This window comes from Mobula hypostoma, chromosome 18 (assembly GCF_963921235.1).
Source record: "Mobula hypostoma chromosome 18, sMobHyp1.1, whole genome shotgun sequence".
Lineage (NCBI taxonomy): Eukaryota > Metazoa > Chordata > Chondrichthyes > Myliobatiformes > Myliobatidae > Mobula > Mobula hypostoma.
In genome coordinates, this window is record NC_086114.1 from 15,640,632 (window position 1) to 15,665,297 (window position 24,666).

At 44.3% G+C, this 24,666-nt stretch overlaps 1 protein-coding gene across 3 annotated transcripts in view; it reads left to right on the top strand.

The window, feature by feature from the left end:
- The first annotated feature begins 8,362 nt into the window (after positions 1–8,362).
- Positions 8,363–24,666, top strand: part of LOC134358361 (protein lava lamp-like) — a 145,893-nt gene continuing 129,589 nt past the window's right edge. For all 3 annotated transcript variants that reach the window (XM_063070494.1, XM_063070495.1, XM_063070496.1), the window contains exon 1: positions 8,363–8,706. In XM_063070494.1, the coding sequence (XP_062926564.1) occupies positions 8,518–8,706 (189 nt within the window). In that variant the 5' untranslated portion in view covers positions 8,363–8,517. The remainder of the gene's footprint in view (positions 8,707–24,666) is intronic.

Consider the following 24,666-nt stretch of genomic DNA (forward strand, 5'->3'; position numbering starts at 1 on the left):
AAAGAAGGTATAGAGGGGATGCCAGAGGTAATTTTTTTTTTACACAGTGGTGGGTGCGTGGATTGCACTGCCAAGGATGATGGAAGAGGTGGATATGTTGGGGATATTTAAGAAACTCTTTGATCGGCATCTGGATAACAGAAAAATGGAGGGTTTGTGAGATGAGAGGGTTAGATCGACCTTACAGTAGGTTAAAAGGTTGGTGCAGCACCGTGGGCAAAAGAGCCTGTGCTGTGCTGTAATTTTCTATGTTCTATAATGACTGGAACGTGTTTCAGTGGTATTGATTGAAATATACCAAAATATTGGGGAAAACTTCCTGGTCGTCTTTGAAATAATGTTGAAGTATATTTTGCATCTATCTGAGCAGACTTTAGCTTAACATTTCAGGTAAATAACCACACATCTGACAGTGCAGACTCCATCAGTATCACAGTGAAGTGTTGTTGTGGATTTTGTACCTGTGTCTTCTCAATTGGATATCAACCCTTAGAGACACAAATAATGTGCTGTTCTTGATTTCATGGTGTTCAACAAATAAACTTGAATAAATTTTTTAAATTAATTCTTTCCATGTCTGATGATTTGATCTACGGGTGTCGGAATTGCTGTACTCTAATAACAAATCTCACATTTCCCTAGAAGTTGATCGAGTCTGGACTGGTGATCGGTCTCAAAAGTTGTCACAAACCTACAGATGACGCACTGGTCTGAAAACTACTCAGATAATCAGCTCTTTTGATCGAGTAAGCAAAATGTTAATGGGCCTCTGGTAGCATGGATGTTACATCTAACAATTTTCCAATTTTCAAAGGTACCTCATAAGAGAGAGGACGTTGAGGTTTTAGAGAGAATGCAGAAGAGGTTTACTGGAATGCTGTGTGGATTATAGAGAGCATGCACTATAATGAGAGGTTGGACAAACAGGTTATTTTCTCTGGAGCAGTGGAGACTGAGAGGAGATCTGATAAGAGGTTTATAAGATTATGAGAGTCATAGATAGAGTAGACAGACAGTATCTTTTTCCCCAGGGTTGAAGTATCTAATACCAGAGAGCATGCATGTAAGGTGAGAAGGAGTAAGTTCAAAGGAGATCTGAGGACAATTTCTTTTTACACAGTGGTGGGTGCTTGGAATGCACTCTTTGGGGATGGGCGGTAGAAGCAAGTACATTAGGGACTTTTAAGAGACGTTCAGTTAGACACAAATGTGAGGGAAGTGGAAGGATATGGACATAGTGCAGGTAGAAGGGATTAGTTTATTTGGCTATTTGACCACTAATTTAATTGGTTTGGCACAACATTGTGGGTGAAAAGGCCTGTTCCTATCCTGTATCTATCTACATTCTGTTACGTTAGGGCAGCAATGAAAATCCTCCATCCCTGGTGGTGTTCAGGGTCTCTTCCATTGTGTCAGTAGCTCGATTTTCACTTCTGTCAGTCATTTAAGTTCCAGGTGACACTCAGGAATACTGTCGCACTCAGATGTAGATGGATTCTTCATTGTTGTTTCTATAACAATCTTGTTTTATTAGTCGGGGTTGTTTGCTCTGAGTTGGACCACTGATCCTAGAGGTCCAGTGGACCGCTCTTAGCCTGGCCTCTACCCTTTGATCTGTTTGGCATGGGTGATCCTACCTAGAGCCAAAAGCATAATACCCTGACTCCAGCCATGAAAGCTCTCTGGGTCACTGAGACATGTAAGCCTCCAAACCATAACAAGGTTGTAGTCCTCTTTGAGGTCCCTATCCTGCACTGTCCTATTTTCTGTGTTCTGCGCAGTTTGTCAGACCTATTGTGTTTAGTTACTTCAGGTCTCAACAATTCTCCTCTTGTCTGAATCTTTTTTTCTCCTATAAATTTCAGTCCATTCTAAAGAACTGCCTATAATCCAGATTTAATTGAATAGTGATAATCCACCAGCCCTGATTTATACAGGTTTTTAAACGCAAACAACAGGAATTCTGCAGATGCTGGAAATTCAAGCAACACACATCAAAGTTGCTGGTGAACGCAGCAGGCCAGGCAGCATCTGTAGGAAGAGGTGCAGTCGACGTTTCAGGCCGAGACCCTTCGTCAGGACTAACTGAAGGAAGAGTGAGTAAGGGATTTGAAAGTTGGAGGGGGAGATCCAAAATGATAGGAGAAGACAGGAGGGGGAGGGATAGAGCCGAGAGCTGGACAGGTGATAGGCAAAAGGGTATACGAGAGGATCATGGGACAGGAGGTCCAGGAAGAAAGACGGGGGGGGGGGACCCAGAGGATGGGCAAGAGGTATATTCAGAGGGACAGAGGGAGAAAAAGGAGAGTGAGAGAAAGAATGTGTGCATAAAAATAAGTAACAGATGGGGTACGAGGGGGAGGTGGGGCCTTAGCGGAAGTTAGAGAAGTCGATGTTCATGCCATCCGGTTGGAGGCTACCCAGACGGAATATAAGGTGTTGTTCCTCCAACCTGAGTGTGGCTTCATCTTTACAGTAGAGGAGGCCGTGGATAGACATGTCAGAATGGGAATGGGATGTGGAATTAAAATGTGTGGCCACTGGGAGATCCTGCCTTCTCTGGCGGACAGAGCGTAGATGTTCAGCAAAGTGGTCTCCCAGTCTGCGTCGGGTCTCGTCAATATATAAAAGGCCACATCTGGAGCACCGGACGCAGTATACCACCCCAGTCGACTCACAGGTGAAGTGTTGCCTCACCTGGAAGGACTGTTTGGGGCCCTGAATGGTTGTAAGGGAGGAAGTGTAAGAGCATGTGTAGCACTTGTTCCACTTACACGGATAAGTGCCAGGAGGGAGATCAGTGGGGAGGGATGAGGGGGACGAATGGACAAGGGAGTTGCGTAGGGAGCGATCCCTGCGGAATGCGGGGGGGGGGAGGGAAAGATGTGCTTAGTGGTGGGATCCCGTTGGAGGTGGCGGAAGTTACGGAGAATAATATGTTGGACCCGGAGGCTGGTGGGGTGGTAGGTGAGGACCAGGGGAACGTCGACTGCACCTCTTCCTACAGATGCTGCCTGGCCTGCTGCGTTCACCAGCAACTTTGATGTGTGTTGCTTTATACAGGTTTGTTAGGTTTACACAATTTCACACAAAATGTTTTAAATTACAAGTTTTTAAGATTTTGAAACTTTTCCCATGACTGTCACCTCTCCTCTACATCACTGAGATCCTTAACTTTCCACCAAATTTGCTCCACCATACCTGACTTTGTAATTGGCTGTGTCTTGAGCTGTCAATGCCATAGCTCTCAAATTCCTGTCTCCCAACTGTTCTGTCTTGCTTCTAAAGATGTATTATTAAACTTAAGTTTTAGATCAAACTTTTATTCGTTTATCTAGCTAGGCCTGGGGTAAGAGATTGCCTGATTATTTTCTTATACAGGTTCACTTGTGTTTGAATAAAGGAAAAACAATTTTAAAAAATTCAAGAGGTCAAACAGCCTCTGTAGAAAGAGAAACAGTAATTGTTTCAGGTTGATGAGGATCAGAGTTGTGCCCTACAGTCTACCTTATCTGTGCTGATCATTTTTGCCCATCTACACTAATCCCATTTGTCTATATTAGAATGACATGCTTCTGTGCTATGCCTATTCAAGGGTCTGTCCAAATGCCTCAAATGTAGTAACCAGATCTGATCCCACCACAAGTGCATTCCAATGTCAACTGCTGTTTTTGTAAAACAAAATACCCTTCAACTCCCCTATAAACTCCTTCCCACAAAACACACGCACGCGCACACGTTCTGATAAATTGCGCAGAGCACATAGAAAATAAAACAGTACAGGATAGAAATGGGTGCTTTTCTCACAACATTGTGCCGATCAATTAAATTAGTGGTCAAGTGGCCAACTAAGCTAATCCCTTCTACCTACGCAATGCCCATATACTTCCACTTCCCTCACATCTGTGTGTCTAACTAAATGTCTCTTAAAATTGCATCATTTTTATACTCCTACTAAAGCAAAAAGAGTTTGTCTCTACTCTATCTTTGCCTCTCATAATTTTAAAACTACTTTTCGGTCACCCATTAGCCTGCTTCCCTCCAGGGAAAGTGTGACCATAAGGCTTAGTAGCAGCAGATATAGGCCATTTGGCCCATTGACTCTGCTGTACCATTCCATCATGGCTGATTCATTAGCCCCGTTAACTCCATTCTCCTGCCTTATTCTTGTATCCTTTGATATCCTTACTAATCAAAAACAAGCCCAGGCTATCCAGTATCCACCATTAACTAAAGTCAATCCAGGCAATGTCCTGGTAAATCTTCTCTGCACTTCACTCAGGCTGTCCCAGAGTGCTTACAACGTGGGCACCTTCCTGACAGTGTAGAGTTTTGACCATTGCTCAAGCAGTGTCACTCTGCCATTGGGTGGGATGGTAATGTTCTTGGAGCTTTTTCCATCATCTGTTGGATTGTGCTTCACTGCATAGCAGGAGATGAAAGCGACTGCAGAGCTTTGATTTTGTATATTGAACATAAAGATTTAAGATTAGATTTATCTATCACATGTACTTTGAAACAGGGAAAGCACTGTTCAGTGAGGATTGTGCTGGACACCCAGTGTCAACATAGCATGCGTACAACTCGCTAATCATAACTGTACGTCTTTGAAATGTGGGAGGAAACTGAAGCACCCCTAGAAAACCCACTAGATCCATATGCCTCCAGTCTCTGCACATACATATGGCTCAGAACCTCTCTACCACTTCTATAACATGTATCCCCTATGAAAATAGAACTTTATAGCACAGTACTGGTCTTCAATGGGCTTCAATGTTGTGCTGATTTTATCATCTACACTTAAGACCAATCTAGCCTTTCTCTCCATTTATCTATCATCCATGTGCCAATCTAAGAGCCTCATGGATGTTCCTCATGAATTTGTCTCCTCCACCACCACCCCTGGGTGCACATTCAAGGCACCCATCTGTTTTTTAAAAAAACCTTGCCCGATGAATCCTTTGATCATCCCCTCTCACCTCAAAATGCACATCCGCTGGTGTTAGACGTTTCCACCATAGGAAAAAGATACCCCCAGTCTATTTAGAACCTAGAACATAAAAAGCCTACAGCACAATACAGGCCTTTCGGCCCACAAAACTGTGCTGAACATGTCCTTACTTTAAAAATTACCTAGGGTTACCCACAGCCCTCTATTTTTCTAAGCTCCATGTACCTATCCAGGAGTGTCTTAAAAGACCCTATCGTATCTGCCTCCACCACCGCCACTAGCAGCCCATTCCACGCACTTACCACTCTCTGCATAAAAAAAACTTGCCCAACATCTCCTCTGTACTTACTTCCAAGCACCTTAAAACTGTGCTCTCTTGTGATAGCCATTTATGTTTCTCATTGGTCCTGAGATTATTTACCTCTGTGGTTCCATATACATGTTGAAGCTTCAGCAAATTGGCACCTCATTTTTTAGATGCTGCTCTCTGTATTGACCTCAAGGAATCTACTTTTGGAGGAGAAGAGTTCGGTGGGTAATACCGTTCCGCCTGACCAGAAGTGCACCGAGAGCGGTAAGCGGCGTGAAGGAGTGGGGTACTTACTGATCTGGCTAACAACGGGTGGTGCAATGATCGAGGAACGTGTTTGCAGACTGGATATTGAACTTTTTACTGTTGGACTTCGGCCACATTCCACCGTGATACAACACTTGGCGGCACGGGAGGTCGTTCCTGCCTGTGGCCATCGAACGTGCAGCTCCTCCCGTGGAGGGTCAGACACCCTGAGCCAACAGACTGCTTCTGGACTTATTTTCCATTTGGCATAGTTTTGCATTTTGTTGGGGTTTTTTGTATTGCTATATTTACGCTCTATTCTTGGTTGGTGCGGCTGTAATGAAACCAAATTTCCCTTGGGATTAATAAAGTCTGTCTGTCTATCTATCTAATCCCACCACACATTGGCCCAGATTATATTGAGGGTAGGTGCCGTTTCCTTGAAAAATCGGTCGTGAATGGTTTCTGTAGTTTGATGCCAGGATTCATCAGTGGCTAACAATTTCAGTTCGACTTCTGAAAGTGGGCACCCATTTCAATTTGACTTCCCATTCCCATGCTGACACGTCGTTCCATAGCCTCCTCTACTGCCACAATGAATCCACACTCAGGTTAGAGGAGCAGCACCTCATTCTGCCTGGGTAGCCTCCAACCTGATGGCATGAATATCAATTTCTCTAACTTCTAGTAGCTTCTCTTTCTCTCCCCCCCCCCACCCTTTCCCATTCCTCATTCTGGTCCCCTTCCCCATCATTATGGAGCCCCTCTTCCTCCCCTTTCTCCCATGGTCTACTGTTCTCTACTTCAGCCCTTCACCTCTTCCAGTAATAACCTTCAAGTTTTACACTTCATTCTCCCTCTCCACCTACTCACTTACCCCTCACCTGGTCTCATCCATCATTTTCCAGCCTGTTCTCCTCCTCCTCTTCTCCCCCCCACTTCTCCCCCCTCCCCCACTTCTCCCCCACTTCCCCCCTCCCCCACTTCTCCCCCCCTCCCCCACTTCTCCCCCCCCATTTCTTATGCTGGCTTCTTAGCCCTTCCTTTCCAGTTCTGATGAAAGGTCTCAGCCTAAAACTTCAGCTGTTTATTCCTCTCAATCAGGGGTTCCCAACCTGGGGTCCATGGACCTTTTCTTAATAGTATTGGGCCATGTGGGCACGTGGCTAAGTGGTTAAGGCGTTCGACTAGCGATCTGAGGTGGCGTGTTGTGTCGTGTCCTTGAGCAAGGCACTTAATCACACATTGCTTTGTGACGACACTGGTGCCAAGCTGTATGGGTCCTAATGCCCTTCCCTTGGACAACATCGGTGTCGTGGAGAGGGGAGACTTGCAGCATGGGCAACTGCCAGTCTTCCATACAACCTTGCCCAGGCCTGCGCCCTGGAGAGTGAAGACTTTCCAGGCGCAGATCCATGGTCTCACAAGACTAACGGATGCCTTTAATCATTGGTCCATGGCATAAAAAGGCAGAGAACCCCTGTTCTCTATAGATGCTGGCTGACTGACTTGTTGAGTTCCTCTAGCATTTTATGTGTGTTGCTCAAGAATTCCAGCATCCGGTGTGTAGTATCTGTATTCCTCTGTCTGCCCTAGTGCAATGCAGGAGTTTAGATCTTGTTGCCAATAAACAGGAGAAATCTTATTTACGTAATTACCACGCTTTGCATTCTCAGCTATTGACAAAATATTGGAAAGCAGAAAATGGGATACATTTGCAAAGAACCGTTTCTGAAGTACATTTTGGATATCACTCGGAGCTCTTTCCTCCAGACCTCACTCATGTATGGGCCAAAGAGCTAAAATCCCAAAGGAGAGGAGATAATGGCGTTAAGGCGTCAATAGGCATCGAGGGGATAACAACCCAATGGTTTGAGGGAAAAAGAGAGCACAGAGATACTGGGTTTGGAGGGAATTGGGATACTTCAGCAAAAGGAGACGGGCGTTAACAGGTGCGAAAGCTGACCATCTTCGGAGAGGGAGAGGTAATCAATTTACCATGAGTTCGCTCATATTTTGGTTCAATTTAGAAAACCGTTCGAAACCTATGCGTCGGGAGCAGAATACATATGCAGTCTAAAATCAGGGAAACCAGCAATTTCTGATTTTATTTCAGATTCTCTGCATCCAGAGTACTTTTGTTTTTGTATATCTGCATAAATAAATTGACATGAAGTTCAAATATACTTTAAAGCGGAGGAAATACAGGTCAACCCGGCTCCAGAGCACCGTTAACGTTATAACCTGGAATTCATTGTGAAACAGCAGGTTTGAATGATCGTATGAACAACAGATTAAAATAGAGTAAAATTTGAGTTTGCAATTTTAAAAGAAGATACAGATGATTTCAAAGAGCAGTGTGTTATCCTCCCCAATCGTCGGTCGTTCAGTCTGTGCACAATTTTAATCCAATTGAGTTCGAGGAGAAATTCCCGCGGTACTGCCCGCTGCGCAAGCGCAGTCTGTGCGAAATCGCCCTGGACGGGATGCCTTATAACTGAAAGTGGTTACATTGTCAGGGAAACTCCGGGGGAAAAAATTGGACGCATTATTGCTGGGGGAGGGTTCTAGGTGGGAGTCGGTTTTGGGAATTAATCCAGCGTTAAAATATACTGAAGCCCCTTGGAGTAATCCAAGGGGCTGGGGACTTCTGCAAAAGGAGAATTTAAATAAAAATAGCACTCGAAATATGCTTACAAAGTATCGGGGAGAGTTGGAGAGACAGGACAGTTGTCGGTTGCAATTGCGTGTATATTTCCCGTTACTGTGGACGCAGAAGGCGGGGTATTTCAAAGTGACACTAGAAGAAATAGGAAGTGCCCGGATTTGTTTTCCTAGTGACCGATGCAAACAACTACTTCGCTTCTCGTAAAATGTGGGAATATTGAACCCGCAGAGCTGCAGGGTAGTTGTACTGAGTTGTACCCAATCACTGTCTGATCCTGCAGACTGCTTCTGTAATGCCGCGTATGGTTTATTGGAAAGTATTTCTTGGCCTGGCGACTGACAAATGGCTGACTTCGCCACCATCCGAGAGGCTCGTCGGTGCTTGCCTGCACAAGATTGGCAGCATAGGTTGGGGCTGAGAGACAGCTGCTACGGCAGAGAATACCCCCGGTCCCCACCTCTCACTCTCAAGGAGCTGGGCGGCAGCTGCGATGAAGGTTACAATCCAAACAGATCTCCGCTCCAGTTTCAGGTAACGTGCCTTTAATGACTGGGGTCACTGTACATTTATCTTCCAGTGGAAAATGTATTAGTGTTGTAACTTTGAGAGTGGCTTGTAATTAAGGGCAGAGATTAACGTAACCATTGTGTCATGTGGGCGTTGCGTTTTCACCGCCCTTGAGCCGAATCCTGGAGGCCACTTCGGAGTATTCCAGGATTGTGCCACTTCAAGATTCCAGATTGTTTCTGGTTATTCTTCAGTACACGAGTGTAAAGGAGAACGAAATGATCTAATACCCCGGATCCAATACAGCATAAAAAACACACATTAAGCCTAGAGAGCAAAACTTGTAAAACACAGTAAATATAAATACAATCGTATAAAAGCAACGCGCAAGTAACTTATATACACAGACTGATTGTAGGTACATGAAGTGACGTTAGGTGGTGTAGTTTAATAAAGGGTGGAGGTGTTGATCCGTTTGGCGACTTAGGGAAATAGCAGTTTCTGAGTCTGGCGGTACTGGTATGGATGCTGCATAGCCTCCTCTCTGATAGGAATGGGAGAAACAGTCCAAAGTCAGGGTGGGTGTGATTCCTCATGGTGTTACTGGCCCTTTTCCGGGAAGTAGGTCACTTGACGTTTACAGAACGATAAAGGGATATAAAGGAATCAGGTTTGGAGTGACTGAAACGAACATTTATCACAAATTCAGTTTGCTGAATTGAAATTCTGCAGCCGACTGTGCAATTAGAGCTTGCAAACTCAGCCAGTTCCTTTATGGTTACCAGCCTCCCCAGCATCGAGGACATCTTCAAAAGGTGATGCCCCAAAAGGCGGCACCCTTCATTAAGGACCCCCATCATTCAGGACATGACCCTTTTCTCATTGCTACCATCAGGGAGGAGGTACAGAAGCCTGAAGACACACATTCAGCGTTTTAGAAACAGCTTCATCTCCTCCGCCATCGTATTTCTGAACGGACAATGAAGCAGCCCATGAACACTACCTCACTATTTTTGTTCTTTATTTCTAATACTTATTTATATGTATATATCCGTATAAAATGTGTGTGTATGTATGTAGATATATATAATTGTAATGTGTGTTTTTGTGTATTGCACTGTACTGATGCTGCAAAACAACAAACTTCACGACAGCTGTGAGTGATAATTAACCCGATTCGGATTCTGAATTTGAATTTGCGGCTCCAGATTTTTGTTGCGCGCCTTTGTATCAATGTCCAGGAGCCACACTACTACGTTACTTCATAATGATTCACTGCGTCTGAAACAGCAGGTGAGGTGTTCTGGGAGAGTGGAACTAGACTGGTAACACATCATCCACAAAACTGATGATCTGTGTTGTAATTCACAAGGCGGTAAATTCAGTGCCATAGGAGGAGACGATTGGGGGACAGAAATAAATCTGGGAAAAAATATTGTCAGACTGTATGCCTCATTCCAGGTTTACACCTTATTTGGTTGCACAAGCTGTTGTGGCGTGAATGAAATCACGGGAGAGCGAGTCACTGGTAGATACAAAGCAGCTTCTTTATTCGACACAACAAGGTTCAGCAGGCATCATACGGACGGAGACACTTTCGGTGGAAGGTCTGCTAGCCCAATGTGGGCTCGATATTTATTTGCTAAACACAAAAGGGCAATCCATACTTACAAAGTATAGACAATGCTTTCTTTTGAAGCTACATACAAAACATCACACCACCTGACTTCATCCATTCCTACCGACGCCGGCATGTCTGGGCTGGTATTCACAGCTTTGAGAAATGCAAGTTAAATCAACAATACATTTATTTGGTATTTTACGTTCTAATGTAGAGGACAATTCATGTTTACAAAGTATAAATAATGCTGCCTTCGAAACTACCTGTAAACTTCACACTTCCATCCCAGAGGCAGCAACAGTGTCTGGGCTAGAATTCCGGTATTCACAGCTTTTACGAAATGCATTGTTGTGAACTCAATCCACAGTACTTTGTCAAAGAGCAGAAAACTGGTGGCCAGAGTCATTTAAGAGTAAATGAATCATCTACCCAAAAACTCACTCTAACACAAGCCTTCAGGAGCAACGTGGTGTGTGTGTGTGTGTCTATACACATGGTGGGAGAGTTAGTGTGTGGGGAGGTGTGCAAAAGTGTCATACCTTTATTCTTTTTACATATAATAAACTTTGCTCAGTTTATTCTTGGTCCAGCCTCGTCGCAGCCGAGCTCCTTCCCGTGTTTATCTGGGATATCTATCGCACTTTCTGACTGGCACTCTCCACCCTGACTCGCTGTCGCTGTCCAACATGCTGCCCTGGGTAAAACCAGCCAAATTAATACAATTCAGATTAATTCTCCAGTGGCACAAAAAAAAAGGTCAGTTCTCCCAACACCCCCACCTAATAGTTTTGCAGTTTTAGGGCTAGCTTCTGTCTTACCCAGAGTGGTCAGGCAGTTATGACATTTGACGTGCAAAACCTGTCTCAACACCTAAATGTGCTTGAAAATTTGGGCGGTCCCCCACCTCCCAGCTGTTTCAACCCACTATTAGGTAATTGATTTAATTATCCAATCAGTGGCCACTTAATGTAAATATTTAATCATCCAAACATGTGGCAGCAACACAAGGCATAACAAGCATGCCAATATGGTAAAGGGGTTCAGTTGTAGTTCAGGCCACAGATTGGAATGGAGAAGAAATGTCATCTAAGTAATTTTGTCCATGGAATGATTGTTGGTGCCAGATTGGGTGTTAGGTATCCCAGAAACTGCTGATCACGCACAACAGTCTCTGGAGTTTACAGAGAATGGTGCGAGATACAAAAAAAATCTGATGAGCAGCAGTTCTGTGGATGAAAATGCCTTGTCAATGAGAGAGGAGAGAGGTCAGAGGAGGATAACCAGGCTGGTTGAAGCTGACGGGAAGGCGCCAGTACCTCAAATAACCTCACATTACAACAGTGGCGTGCAGAAGAGCATCTCTGAATGCACAATATCTCAAACCTTGTGAAGTAGATGGGCTACAGCAGCAGAAGACCACAAACATACACTCCATGGCCACTTTATTAGATACAGAAGATAGCTAATCAAGTGACCACTGAGTGTAGGTTCTCCATTAACATGCACAGTACCCCTTGTCTCAGCTCCCGTACTGACTATGCCGTTGTCTGCTGCAGCACAAGGAGCTCTCCCCATGTGCAATAATGAACTTGTAGAAGACTACTTGCCACTATCTTCTCAATAATACTTAGCATACATACTTAGGTAACAAGACCCACTGTTAGCCTTGACACCTACAATGAATAATTTTGAAAAGATTTATTTATTGTTCATTTTATGATGGAATTAGTAAATAGGGTAATTATTGTAATATGTACTGAGGTATAGTGGAAAAACTCTGTGCTGCATGCCATCCATACAGATCATTTCATTACAACAGTGCATTGAGGTAGAAGGGAAAAACAATAACAGGATGTAAAATATTGCGTTACAGTTACTGAGAAAATGATGTGCAGACAGACAATAAAATGCATGACCAGTAAAGTCAAAATCAAGTTTATTGTCACCGGTGCAATGAAAAACTTACTTGCAGAAATATCACAGGCACAAAGCATCACATAGTGGCATTCACAGGAAAAACAAATTAAATATAAATTAAACACCAGTTTTACAAGAAAGAGCACAATTAGAACAAAAATAAGTCAATTTTCACGTTTCCTTCTTGGTGGTCTGTTCTGTCAGCCTATTACATCTAGGATTCACAGTACAATAATGCTAATTCATTTTAATGGCTTTAAAGTACATTGTTTACCATAGTAATTTCCAATGCAATTTTCTGGTTTAGAAGGTGAAATCCCAAGTCTGAAACTGTGAGGTAGATAATGAATTTACACTTAAAGTATGATAAGATCCAGGACAATGTTCATCCATCATTGTTTCGTCTTTTCTATTCCAAGCTACTGAGCTTGAAAGAGATCTGTCCTTTTGGAGTTATAGAGAAGTACAGCACAGAAATGGGCCCTTTGGCCCATCTAGTCCATGCAGAAAACATTTAAACTGCCTACTCCCATTGACCTGAACTGGGACCATAGCCCTCCATATCTCTACTATCTATCTACCTAACCAAACTGCTCTTAAACATTGAAATCGAGCTCCCATTTACCACCTGTGCTGGCAACTCATTCCACTCTCTCAGGACCCTCTGAGTGAAGAAGTTTCTCCTCATGCTCACCTTAAACTTCTCACCTTTTACCCCGAACCTGTGACCTCTGGTTGTAGTCCCACCAAACCACAGTGGAAAACTCCTGCTTGCATTTACCCCGTCTCAACCACACATAATTTTGTATGCCTTTATCAAATCTTTTCGCAATCTTCTATGTTCCAAAAAATACAGTCCTAACCTATTCAATCTTTCCTTATAACTCAGGTTCTCTGGTCCTGGCAACACCCTTGTAGATTTTCTCTGCACTCTTTCAACTCTGTTTACATCTTTCATGTGGGTAGGTGACCAAAACTGGACACAATACTCCAGATTAGGCCTCACCAACATCTTATACAACTTCAACATATCATTCCATCTTCTGTACTCAATGCATTGATTTATGAAGGCAAATGTTCCAAAAGCTTTCTCTATAGCCCTATCTTCCTGTGACACTACTTCCAATGAATTATGAACCTGTATACCCAGATTTCTTTGTTCTACACACTCCTCAATGCCCTACCATTCACTGTGTAAGACCTACAACAGTTGGTTCTATTGAATGCAAAACCTCACACTTGTCTGCATTAAATTCCATCTGCCAATTTTCAGCCCATTTTTCCAGCTGATGCTGATCCCTCTCAAGCCTTCCTCACTGTCCACTATACCCCCAATTTTGGTGCCATCCATAAATTTGCTGATTCAGGTAACCACGTTATCATCCAGGTCATTGATAAATAGATGACAAACAGCAAAGAACTCAGCACCGATCTCTGTGGCACACCACTAGTCACAGGCATCCAGTCAGAGAGGCAACCCTCTGCTACCAGTCTCTGGCTTCTCCCACAAAGCCAAAGTCTAATCCAATTTACTACCTCATCCTGAATGCTGAGCAACTGAACCTTCTTAACCTGCCTTCCATATGGGACTTTGTCAAGTGCCTTACTAAGTTTCATGTAGACAACATCCACTGCCTTGCCTTCATCCAATTTCGGGGTAACTTCCTCAAAAACTCTATCGGTTTGGTGAGACATGACCTACTATGCAAGAATGCATGTTGACTATACTTAATCAGTCCATGTCTATTCGAATACTTACATATCCAGTCCCTTAGAATACCTTCCAATAACTTCCCCACAACTGATGTCAGACTCACCAGGCTATAATTTCCTGGTAACACACATCAAAGTTGCTGGTGAACGCAGCAGGCCAGGCAGCATCTGTAGGAAGAGGTGCAGTCGACGTTTCAGGCCGAGACCCTTCGTCAGGACTAACTGAAGGAAGAGTGAGTAAGGGATTTGAAAGTTGGAGGGGGAGGGGGAGATGCAAAATGATAGGAGAAGACAGGAGGGGGAGGGATAGAGCCAAGAGCTGGACAGGTGATAGGCAAAAGGGGATACGAGAGGATCATGGGACAGGAGATCCAGGAAAAAAGACAAGGAGGGAGGGGGGGGAACCCAGAGGATGGGCAAGAGGTATATTCAGAGGGACAGAGGGAGAAAAAGGAGAGTTAGAGAAAGAATGTGTGCATAAAAATAAGTAACAGATGGGGTACGAGGGGGAGGTGGGGCCTTAGCGGAAGTTAGAGAAGTCGATGTTCATGCCATCAGGTTGGAGGCTACCCAGACGGAATATAAGGTGTTGTTCCTCCAACCTGAGTGTGGCTTCATCTTTACAGTAGAGGAGGCCGTGAGTAGACATGTCAGAATGGGAATGGGATGTGGAATTAAAATGTGTGGCCACTGGGAGATCCTGCTTTCTCTGGCGGACAGAGCGTAGATGTTCAGCAAAGCGGTCTCCCATTTCACGTACATCTGCTCTCACTCCATCCTCCCACCACCCCACTAGGAATAGGGTTCCCCTGGTCCTCACCTACCACCCCACCAGCCTCCAGGTCCAACATATTATTCTCCGTAACTTCCGCCACCTCCAACGGGATCCCACCACTAAGCACATCTTTCCCTCCCCCCCCTGCATTCCGCAGGGATCGCTCCCTACGCAACTCCCTTGTCCATTCGTCCCTCCCATCCCTCCCCACTGATCTCCCTCCTGACACTTATCCATGTAAGCGGAACAAGTGCTACACATGCCCTTACACTTCCTCCCTTACAACCATTCAGGGCCCCAAACAGTCCTTCCAGGTGAGGCAACACTTCACCTGTGAGTCGACTGGGGTGATATACTGCGTCCGGTGCTCCCGATGTGGCCTTTTATATATTGGCGAGACCCGACGCAGACTGGGAGACTGCTTTGCTGAATATCTATGCTCTGTCCGCCAGAGAAAGCAGGATCTCCCAGTGGCCACACATTTTAATTCCACATCCCATTCCCATTCTGACATGTCTATCCATGGCCTCCTCTACTGTAAAATGAAGCCACACTCAGGTTGGAGGAACAACACCTTATATTCCGTCTGGGTAGCCTCCAACCTGATAGCATGAACATCGACTTCTCTAACTTCCGCTAAGGCCCCACCTCCCCCTCGTACCCCATCTGTTACTTATTTTTATGCACACATTCTTTCTCTCACTCTCCTTTTTCTCCCTCTGTCCCTCTGAATATACCTCTTGCCCATCCTCTGGGTCCCCCCCCCTGTCTTTCTTCCAGGACCTCCTGTCCCATGATCCTCGTATCCCCTTTTGCCTATCACCTGTCCAGCTCTTGGCTCCATCCCTCCCCCTCCTGTCTTCTCCTATCATTTTGGATCTCCCCCTACCCCTCCAACTTTCAAATCCCTTACTCACTCTTCCTTCAGTTAGTCCTGACGAAGGGTCTCGGCCTGAAACGTCGACTGCGCCTCTTCCTATAGATGCTGCTTGGCCTGCTGCGTTCACCAGCAACTTTGATGTGTGTTGCTTGAATTTCCAGCATCTGCAGAATTCCTGTTGTTTGCGTTTATAATTTCCTGGTTTCTGTTTAGAGCCTTTTTCAAATATTGGAACATTGGCTACCTTTCAATCCTCTGGTACCTCTCCTGTCGCTAAGGATGTTTAAATACCTCTGCTAGGGCCCCAGCAATTTCTGCACTTGCCTCACGAGGGAACACCTTGTCATGCCCTGGGATTTATCCACCCTGATCTGCCTCAGTGTAGCAAACATCTCCTCCTTTGTAATCTGTACAGAGTCCTTGAAGTTGATGCTGGTTTACATCACTTCTATAGACTCTCCCAAGTAAATACAGATGCAAGGAATGCATTCAACATCTCTCCCATACATTTTGGCTCCACACACGGATTACCATTCTGGTCTTCCAGAGGACCAATTTTGTCCCTTGCAATCCTTTTACACTTAACAGATCTGTAGAATCCCTTAGGATTCTCCTTCACCTTGTCTGCTGGAGCAACTAAATGCTTTCTTTTAGCCTTCCTGATTTCTTTCTTAAGTGTTCTCTAACATTCCTTATTCTCCATATGCACCTCACTTATTTCTACTTGCTTATACGTGCTATGCACCTGCTTTTTCTCTTAACCAGGGCCCCAATATCTCTTGAAAACCAAAGTTTCCTATATTTGTTATCTTTACCTTTTATTCCGACAGGCACATATAAGCTTTGTACTCTCAAAATTCCGTTTCTGAAGGCCTCCCACTTTCCAAGTATACCTTTGCGAGAAAACAGCCTGTCCCAGTCCACTCTTACCAGATCATTTCTGATCCCATCAAAACCGGCCTTTCTCCAACTTAGAATCTCAACCCGCAGTCCAGACCTCTCTTCTTGAATATTTACTTTGAAACTAATGGCATTGTGGTCGCTGGATACAAAGTGTTCCCCTACACAAACTTCTGTCACCTGCCCTGTCTCATTCCCTAAGTGCAGATCCAGTATCACACACTCTCTCATTGGGACTTTTATGTGCTGATGAAGGAAACTTTCCTGACCACATTTGACAAGCTCTATCCCAGTATAGGATTCCCAGTCAATATGTAGAAAGTTAATATCACCTATTATAACAACCTTATGTTTCTTGTAGAAATCTGTGATCTTTTAATGAATTTGTTCCTCTAAATCCGTAGGACTGTTGGGTGGTCTGTAATATAGCCCAATTTATATGGGCATACCTTTCTATTTCTCAGTTCCACCCATAACACCTCACTTGTCAAGTTCTCCCGTCTGTCCTAATAGAGCACTGCTGTGACCCACCTTTCCTATGATTCTTCTCACACTGAAATATATGCAGCTCAGGACACCAGTTCACCATGCTCACCTTTTAGATTCCTGACTTTGTCTGAGGCCTTACCAATATCTGCCCCCATAACCTCTCCACTAACTATTCTGACACTCTGGTTCCAAACACCCTGCAACTCTAGGTTAAACTCCACCGTGCAGCATTAACAAACCTTCCTGCTAGGATATTAGTCCCCATCCAGTTCAAGTGAAAACCGTCCCTTCTGTGCAGGTCCTACCTTCACTGGAAGAGAGCCCGGTGATTCAAAAATCTTATGTCCTCCCTCCCTCACCAACTCCTTAGCCACATGTAAACTTGCATAATCTTCCTAGTTCTGGTCTCACTAGCACATGGCGCAGGTAGCAATTTTGAGATCACAGCTCTGGAGGTCCTGCCCTTTAACTTAGCACCTAACTCCCTACGTAGAACCTCATCACTTGTCCTACCCACGTCATTAGTACCTACGTGGACCACGACCTCTTGCCATTTCCATTGTCCCGGGCCCTGGCACCCGAGAGGCAATGTACCATCCGTGAATCTTGTTCTCACCCACGGAATCTCCTGTCTGTTCCCCCAACTGACAAATCCCCTATCACCAGAGCATGCCTTTTCTCCTCCTCCCCTTCTGTGTCACAGCGGCAGACTTAGTGGCTGAGACCCGACCACTGTGACTTTCCTCTGTTAGGTCAAACCCCAACAGTATCCAAAGTGATAGACCTGTTGTTGATGGGGATGGCCACAGGAGCACTCTACACTGACTCCTTAACCCCTTCCCCTTCCTGACTGTCACCCAGTTTCCTGTGTCCTGCACCTTGGGTGTAACTACTTCTCTCCATGTCCTATCTATTACCGCTTCAGTCTCCCAGATGATCTGGCTTTTGTCCAATGCCAGCTCCAGCTCTGTATCACGAATTGTTAGAAGCTAGATGCACTTCTCACAGTTGTAGTCATCAGGGACACTGGAGGTCTCCCTGCCTTCCCACATCCTGCAAGAGGAGGGTTCAACTATCCTGCCTCGCATCTCTACTATCCTAACTGAGCAGATATAAAGAAGGGAAGGGAAAAAAAAACATAACCGAGAGTTTTTTGTTTTCTTTGCATTCTCTGACTGAAGCCTCGAAGGGCTAAAGCCTCAAAATCACCACTCTGACTCTGTCTACTCAGACGATGGCCACTGCTCTTGCCCTGCCTTCCTTTACTTTGCTCTTGCTATTCAATCCCAAACGTGAGTTGGTCACTGGTCAGAGCTCAGTTATGCTGCTGTAATCCACCGCTCTCTTTTTCTACTCAGACAGCAGACCAGAGTGAAATCCTCTCGTTTCAAATTCTGGTGTCTGGATTGGTCGCTGGTCAAAGCTCAATTTTAAAGACACAGAAACGGCAGATGCCGCGTTATGGAGCAACAAATGTTTTGGGTTGAAACTTGATGCAAGTTTTCGACTGAAATATTCGTTATTCCTTTCCCTCCACAGATGTTGTTTGACCTGCTGAGTTCCTCCCGCAGATTGTATATTGTTCTTTTTCGATCCTCGGTTCTTCACCTTGGAAGCACAAGGGCATTTGTTGAAATCAAGTGAAAGAAATGAATTGCTGAATTTTCCTCAGTATAATTGAGGAGGTTGGCTTGTGTGGCTGTTGACCTTCAGATGGGAGATGTGATCAAGAAAGCACATCAGCATATTCACTTTCTTAGGTGTTTGAGGAGATTTGGCATGTCCATAAGGATTCTCTTGAACTTATGCAGATGGAATATAGGAAAAATTCTTATTGATTGCATCTCAGCACAGTATGGTAACTGCTCTGCTCCTGACCAATGAGATTCGCAGAGTGTGGTAAACACTGTCCCATCCACCACAGGCTCGTCACTTCCTTCCATCTTCCAGGGACGCAGGAAAGAAGCATGGATGGTAGTTTGCCTCCCAGGTGCCAGGGTCTGGGATGTTTCTGATCACGTCCACGATATCCTGAAGTGGGAAGGAGAACAGCCAGAGATCGTGGTACATATTGGTACCAATGACATAGGCAGGAGACGGGAGGAGGTCCTGAAAGCAGACTACAGAGAGTTAGAAAGGAAGCTGAGAAACAGGACCACAAAGGTAGTAATCTCGGGATTACTGCCTGTGCCATGCGACAGTGAGTATAGGAATAGAGTGAGGTGGAGGATAAATGCGTGGCTGAGGGATTGGAGCAGGGGGCAGGAACTCAGACTTCTGGATCATTGGGAACTCTTTTGGAGCAGGAGTGACCTGTACAAAAAGGATGGGTTGCACTTGAATCCAAGAGGGACCAATATCCTAGCAGGAAGGTTTTCTAAGGCTATTGGGGAGAGTTTAAACTAGAATTGCTGGGGGGGAGGGGAACTGAACTAAAGAGACGGAGGAAGAGGCGGTTGGCTCAGAAATAGAGAAAGCTTGGAGACAGTGCGAGAGGGAGGATAGACAGGTGATAGAGAAGGAGTGCGCTCGGACTGATGGTTTGGGATGTGTCTATTTTAATGCAAGGAGTATCATGAACAAAGTGGATGAGCTTAGAGCATGGATCAGTACTTCGAGCTATGATGTTGTGGCCATTACAGAGACTTGGATGCTTCAGGGTCAGGAATGGTTACTTCAAGTGCCAAGCTTTAGATGTTTCAGAAAGGACAGGGAGGGAGGCAAAAGAGGCGGGGGCATGGCACTGCTGATCAGAGATAGTGTCACAGCTGCAGGAAAGGAGGAAGACATGGAGGGATTGTCTACAGAGTCTGTGTGTGTGAAAGTTAGAAACAGGAAGGGGTCAATAACTCTACTGGGTGTTTTTTATAGACCACCCAATAGTAACAGAGTCATTGAGGAGCAGATAGGGAGACAGATTCTGGAAAGGTGTAATAATAACAGGGTGCTTGTGATGGGAGATTTTAATTTCCCAAATATCGATTGGCATCTCCCTGGAGCGAGGGGTTTAGATGGGGTGGAGTTTGTTAGGCATGTTCAGGAAGATTTCTTGACACAATATGTAGATAAGCCTACAAGAGGAGCGGCTGTACTTGATCTGGTATTGGGAAATGAACCTGGTCAGGTGACAGATCTCTCAGTGGGAGAGCATTCTGGAGATAGTGATCACAATTCTATCTCCCTTACCATAACATTGGAGAGGGATAGGAACAGACAAGTTAGGAAAGCGTTTAATTGGAGTAAGGGGAAATATGAAGCTATCAGGCAGGAACTTGGAAGCATAAATTGGGAACACATGTTCTCAGGGAAACGTATGGAAGAAATGTGGCAAATATTCAGGGAATACTTGCATGGAGTTCTGCACAGGTATGTTCCAATGAGACAGGGAAAAGATGGTAGGGTACAGGAACTGTGGTGTACAAAGGCTGTTGAAAATCTAGTCAAGAAGAAAAGAAGAGCTTACGATAGATTCAAAAAACTAGGTAATGATAGATAGAGATCTAGAAAATTATAAGGCTAGTAGGAAGGAACTTAAAAATGAAATTAGGAGAGCCGGAAGGGGCCATGAGAAGGCCTTGGCAGATAGGACTAAGGAAAACCCCAAGGCATTCTGCAAGTATGTGAAGAACGAGAGGATAAGACGTGAGAGAATAAGACCAATCAAGTGTGACACTGGAAAAGTGTGTATGGAATCGGAGGAGATAGCAGAGGTACTTAATGAATACTTTGCTTCAGTATTCACTACGGAAAAGGTTCTTGGTGATTGTAGTAATGACTTACAGCGGACTGAAAAGCTCGAGCATGTAGATATTAAGAAAGAGGATGTGTTGGAGTTTTTGGAAAGCATCAAGTTGTATAAGTCACTGGGAATGGACAAGATGTACCCCGGGGTACTGTGGGAGGCGAGGGAGGAGATTGCTGAGACTCTGCTGATGATCTTTGCATCATCAATGGCGACGAAAGAGTTTCCAAAGGATTGCAGGGTTGCAGGTGTTGTTCCCTTTTTCAAGAAAGGGAGTAGAGATAGCCCAGGAAATTATAGATCAGTGAGTCTTATTTCAGTGGTTGGTAAGTTGATGGAGAAGATCCTGAGAGGCAGGATTTATGAACAAATGGAGAGGCATAATATGATTAGGAATAGTCAGCATGGCTTTGTCAAAGGCAGGTTGTGCCTTATGAGCCTGATTGAATTTCTTGAGGATGTGACTACACACATTGATGCAGGTAGAGCAGTAGATGTAGTGTATATGGATTTTAGCAAGGCATTTGACAAAGTACCCCATGCAAGGCTTATTAAGAAAGTGAGGAACCATAGGATCCAAGGGGACATTGCTTTGTTGATCCAGAACTGGCTTGCCCACAGAAGGCAAAGAGTGGTTGTAAATGAGTCATATTCTGCATGAAGGCCGGTGACCTGTGGTGTGCCTCTAGGATCTGTTCTGGGACCCCTACTCTTTGTGATTTTTATAAGTGACCTGGATGAGGAAGTGGAGGGATGGGTTAGTAAATTTGCTGATGACGCAAAGGTTGGGGGTGTTGTGGATAGTGTGAAGGGCTGTCAGAGGTTACAGCGGGACATTGATAGGATGCAAAACTGGGCTGAGAAGTGACAGATGGAGTTCAACCCAGATAAGTGTGAGGTGGTTCATCTTGGTAGGTCAAATATGATGAGAGAATATTGAATTAATGGTAAGGCTCTTGGCAGTGTGGAGGATCAGGGGGATCTTGTGGTTCGTGTCAATAGGACACTAAAAGCTGCTGTGTAGGTTGACTGTGTGGTTAAGAAGGCATACAGTGCATTTGCCTTCATCAATCATTGGATTGAGCTTAGGAGCCGAGAGGTAATGTTAAGGCTATATAGGACCCTGGTCAGACTCCACTTGGAGTACTGTGCTCAGTTCTGGTCGCCTCACTACAGGAAGGATGTGGAAACCATAGAAAGGATGCAGAGGAGATTTACAAGGATGTTGCCTGGATTGGGGAGCATGCCTTATGAGAATAGGTTGAGTGAACTCAGCCTTTTTTCCTTGGAGCGACAGAGGATGAGAGGTGACTTGATAGAGGTGTATAAGATGAAGAGAGGCATTGATCGTGTTGATAGTCAGAGGCTTTTTCCCAGGACTGAAATGGCTAGCACGAGAGAACACAGTTTTAAGGTGCTTGGAAGTAGGTACACAGGAAATGTCAGGGGTAAGTTTTTTACGTAGAGAGTGGTGAGTGCATGGAACGGGCTAACGGCAACGGTGATGGAGGCAGATACAATAGGGGCTTTAAGAGATTCCTGGATAGGTACATGAAGCTTAGAAAAATAGAGAGCTATGGGTAACTCAAGGTAATTTCTAAAGTAAGGACATGTTTGGCACAGCATTGTGGGCTGAAGGGCCTGTATTGTACTCTAGGTTTTCTATGTTTCTATCTAGTCCACCTTCAGGAAGGCTAATGTTATCATGTCAAGGATTATTGCCATTTCGCTTTCTTTCTCCTACATTTGGCAGTAGAAAAAGGAGCTTTAAATTCCGGACAACCAGATTTGAGAACAGATTCTCCTCCACTGGTATCACACTTTTGAACCAATCACCTCTTGTACTCTCATTATTCCAATATTGTGATTTTGATTTTTTTTTTACCACCTCAGATTGTAGAACAATCTGTGCACCATTCTGCTATTTTGTGCTCATTTTTGTATTTATTACCACTATATTTATCCTGAGCTTCATGTGACCATAGGATTTCACGTGACAATAAAGTAATTCAAATCTAATTACCTTAGTGGGTTTACACATGTTAATTGCTCCATCGGTTGAGGTAAAAGTAAGGAATCTCCTGTTATTTCATGGCTGTGGCATATTAAGCAACGGCAGTATTATCCATAGGACTGGACTACTGATCTGGAGAGATCAGTTGAATCACCAGACCTCATTTTGACTACCTGAACGTGGATAGAGAAGGATATTCCTTTATTTCCTCTTGTAATTTTCTTTTCTGCCCCCTTCCAGATTATGTGACAACTGGAAGTTGGTGAGATGAGCAAAGATACATTTATTCCACACGTTGAAGACAGAGATAGTTGTCCATAACCCTACCACCATGGTGACAAAGCCCCATTTTCATTGCAATGTCATCCATTACGATACTAATAAATCAGACTGACATAGTAGCTGAACACTGGATACCCAATTTATTGCCAACCCACAGTCTAGTGTAAGGAGATGCAACTTCATAAGTGGCTCTCTTTATTGTTTCCACCCACAGGTTATGCATCATAGGAGCCTTGATGGAAATGGCCAGTAATAACAAAAACCCACACAGGATATGTCAAAGGAGTCAGATAATGGCGAAAAGAGAACTGCTGCTTCCTTGGTTACAAACACAGCTGCATTTCACAACTGCACTGATTTTTATGTCTGTTTCATCAAAATTTCCTGCATGTAATGCACAGGGTCTGCATAAATGCAGTGCCTGTCTCAACGTTATTAATGTTTCTACTCCTCTTTGTTGTTATTTTCTTCAACGCTGTAATAAGACCATAAGATATAAAAGAAGAATTAGGCCATTCAGCTCATTATGTCTGCTCCACCATTCAATCGTGGCTGATGTATTATCGCTCTCAAATGCATTCTCCTGCCTTCTCCCCAAAACGTTTGACGCCCTGACTAATCAAGAACCTATCAAACTCCACTTTAACTATACCCAATGTCGTGGCCTCCACAGCTGTCTGTGGAAATGAGTTCCAGAGATTCACCACCCTCTGGCTAAGGAAGTAGCTCCTCAACTCTGTTCTAAGGGGACACCCTTCTATTGTGAGGCAACAATCCCTCAGCATTTGAGCTCCTTCAATTCAGGTGTCTTGTTCATCTGCAGCTTTGGTTGCTTTGGCGACTCCTGGGTTAGCTGAAAGCTCTGAGATTCACATAAGTATCTGTGCCCTACAGCCACATTTAAAATCTGCATTTTTGATCTATTTGGTGGTTTGGAAGCTCCCTGCTTAGTATCATAGAGTGATACAGCAGATAAACAGGCCCCTCTGCCCAACGTCCATGCTGGCATAGATTCCATCTAAGCTAGTCCCATTTGGCCCGTATCCCTCTGAATCTTTCTCAGCAATCTACCATGCACTTGTGCATACATGTACTTGCCAAATTAAGTTTATTATCATTTGCACTTGTCCAAGTGTCTTTTATATGTTGATATTGTGCCTGCCACAACCACTTATGATGGCAGCTTATTCTATTTATGGTGTTATGTCAAATCATCATTTTGATGTGTATAGTGTCTCAGTAATATCTTCCCATATCAAGAGAAGCATATCGAAACAAAGTATTCTTCTTTTCCTTCAGATTCCACTGGAAAATGCTCTACACCCTTTTAATTTCCCAAATGTGTACTCTGACCAGCCATCAGTCTGCTCTGAACATCAAGTTCCTGTCCTCTTTGCAAACAATTCAGCAACCACATAATCTTACAAGGGATGTGTATCATGTGGCTGATTTATAATCAACTTCCACTTTATTAGGCACTCCTGTACACCTGCAAATGTTAATGCAAATGCCTCATCAGCCAATCATGTGGCAGCAACTCAATGGATACAGACACGGTCAAGAGGTTCATTTGTTGTTCAGAATGGGGAGGAAATGTGATCTAAGTGACTTTGACCATGGAATGATTGTTGGTGCGAGACGGGGTGGTTTG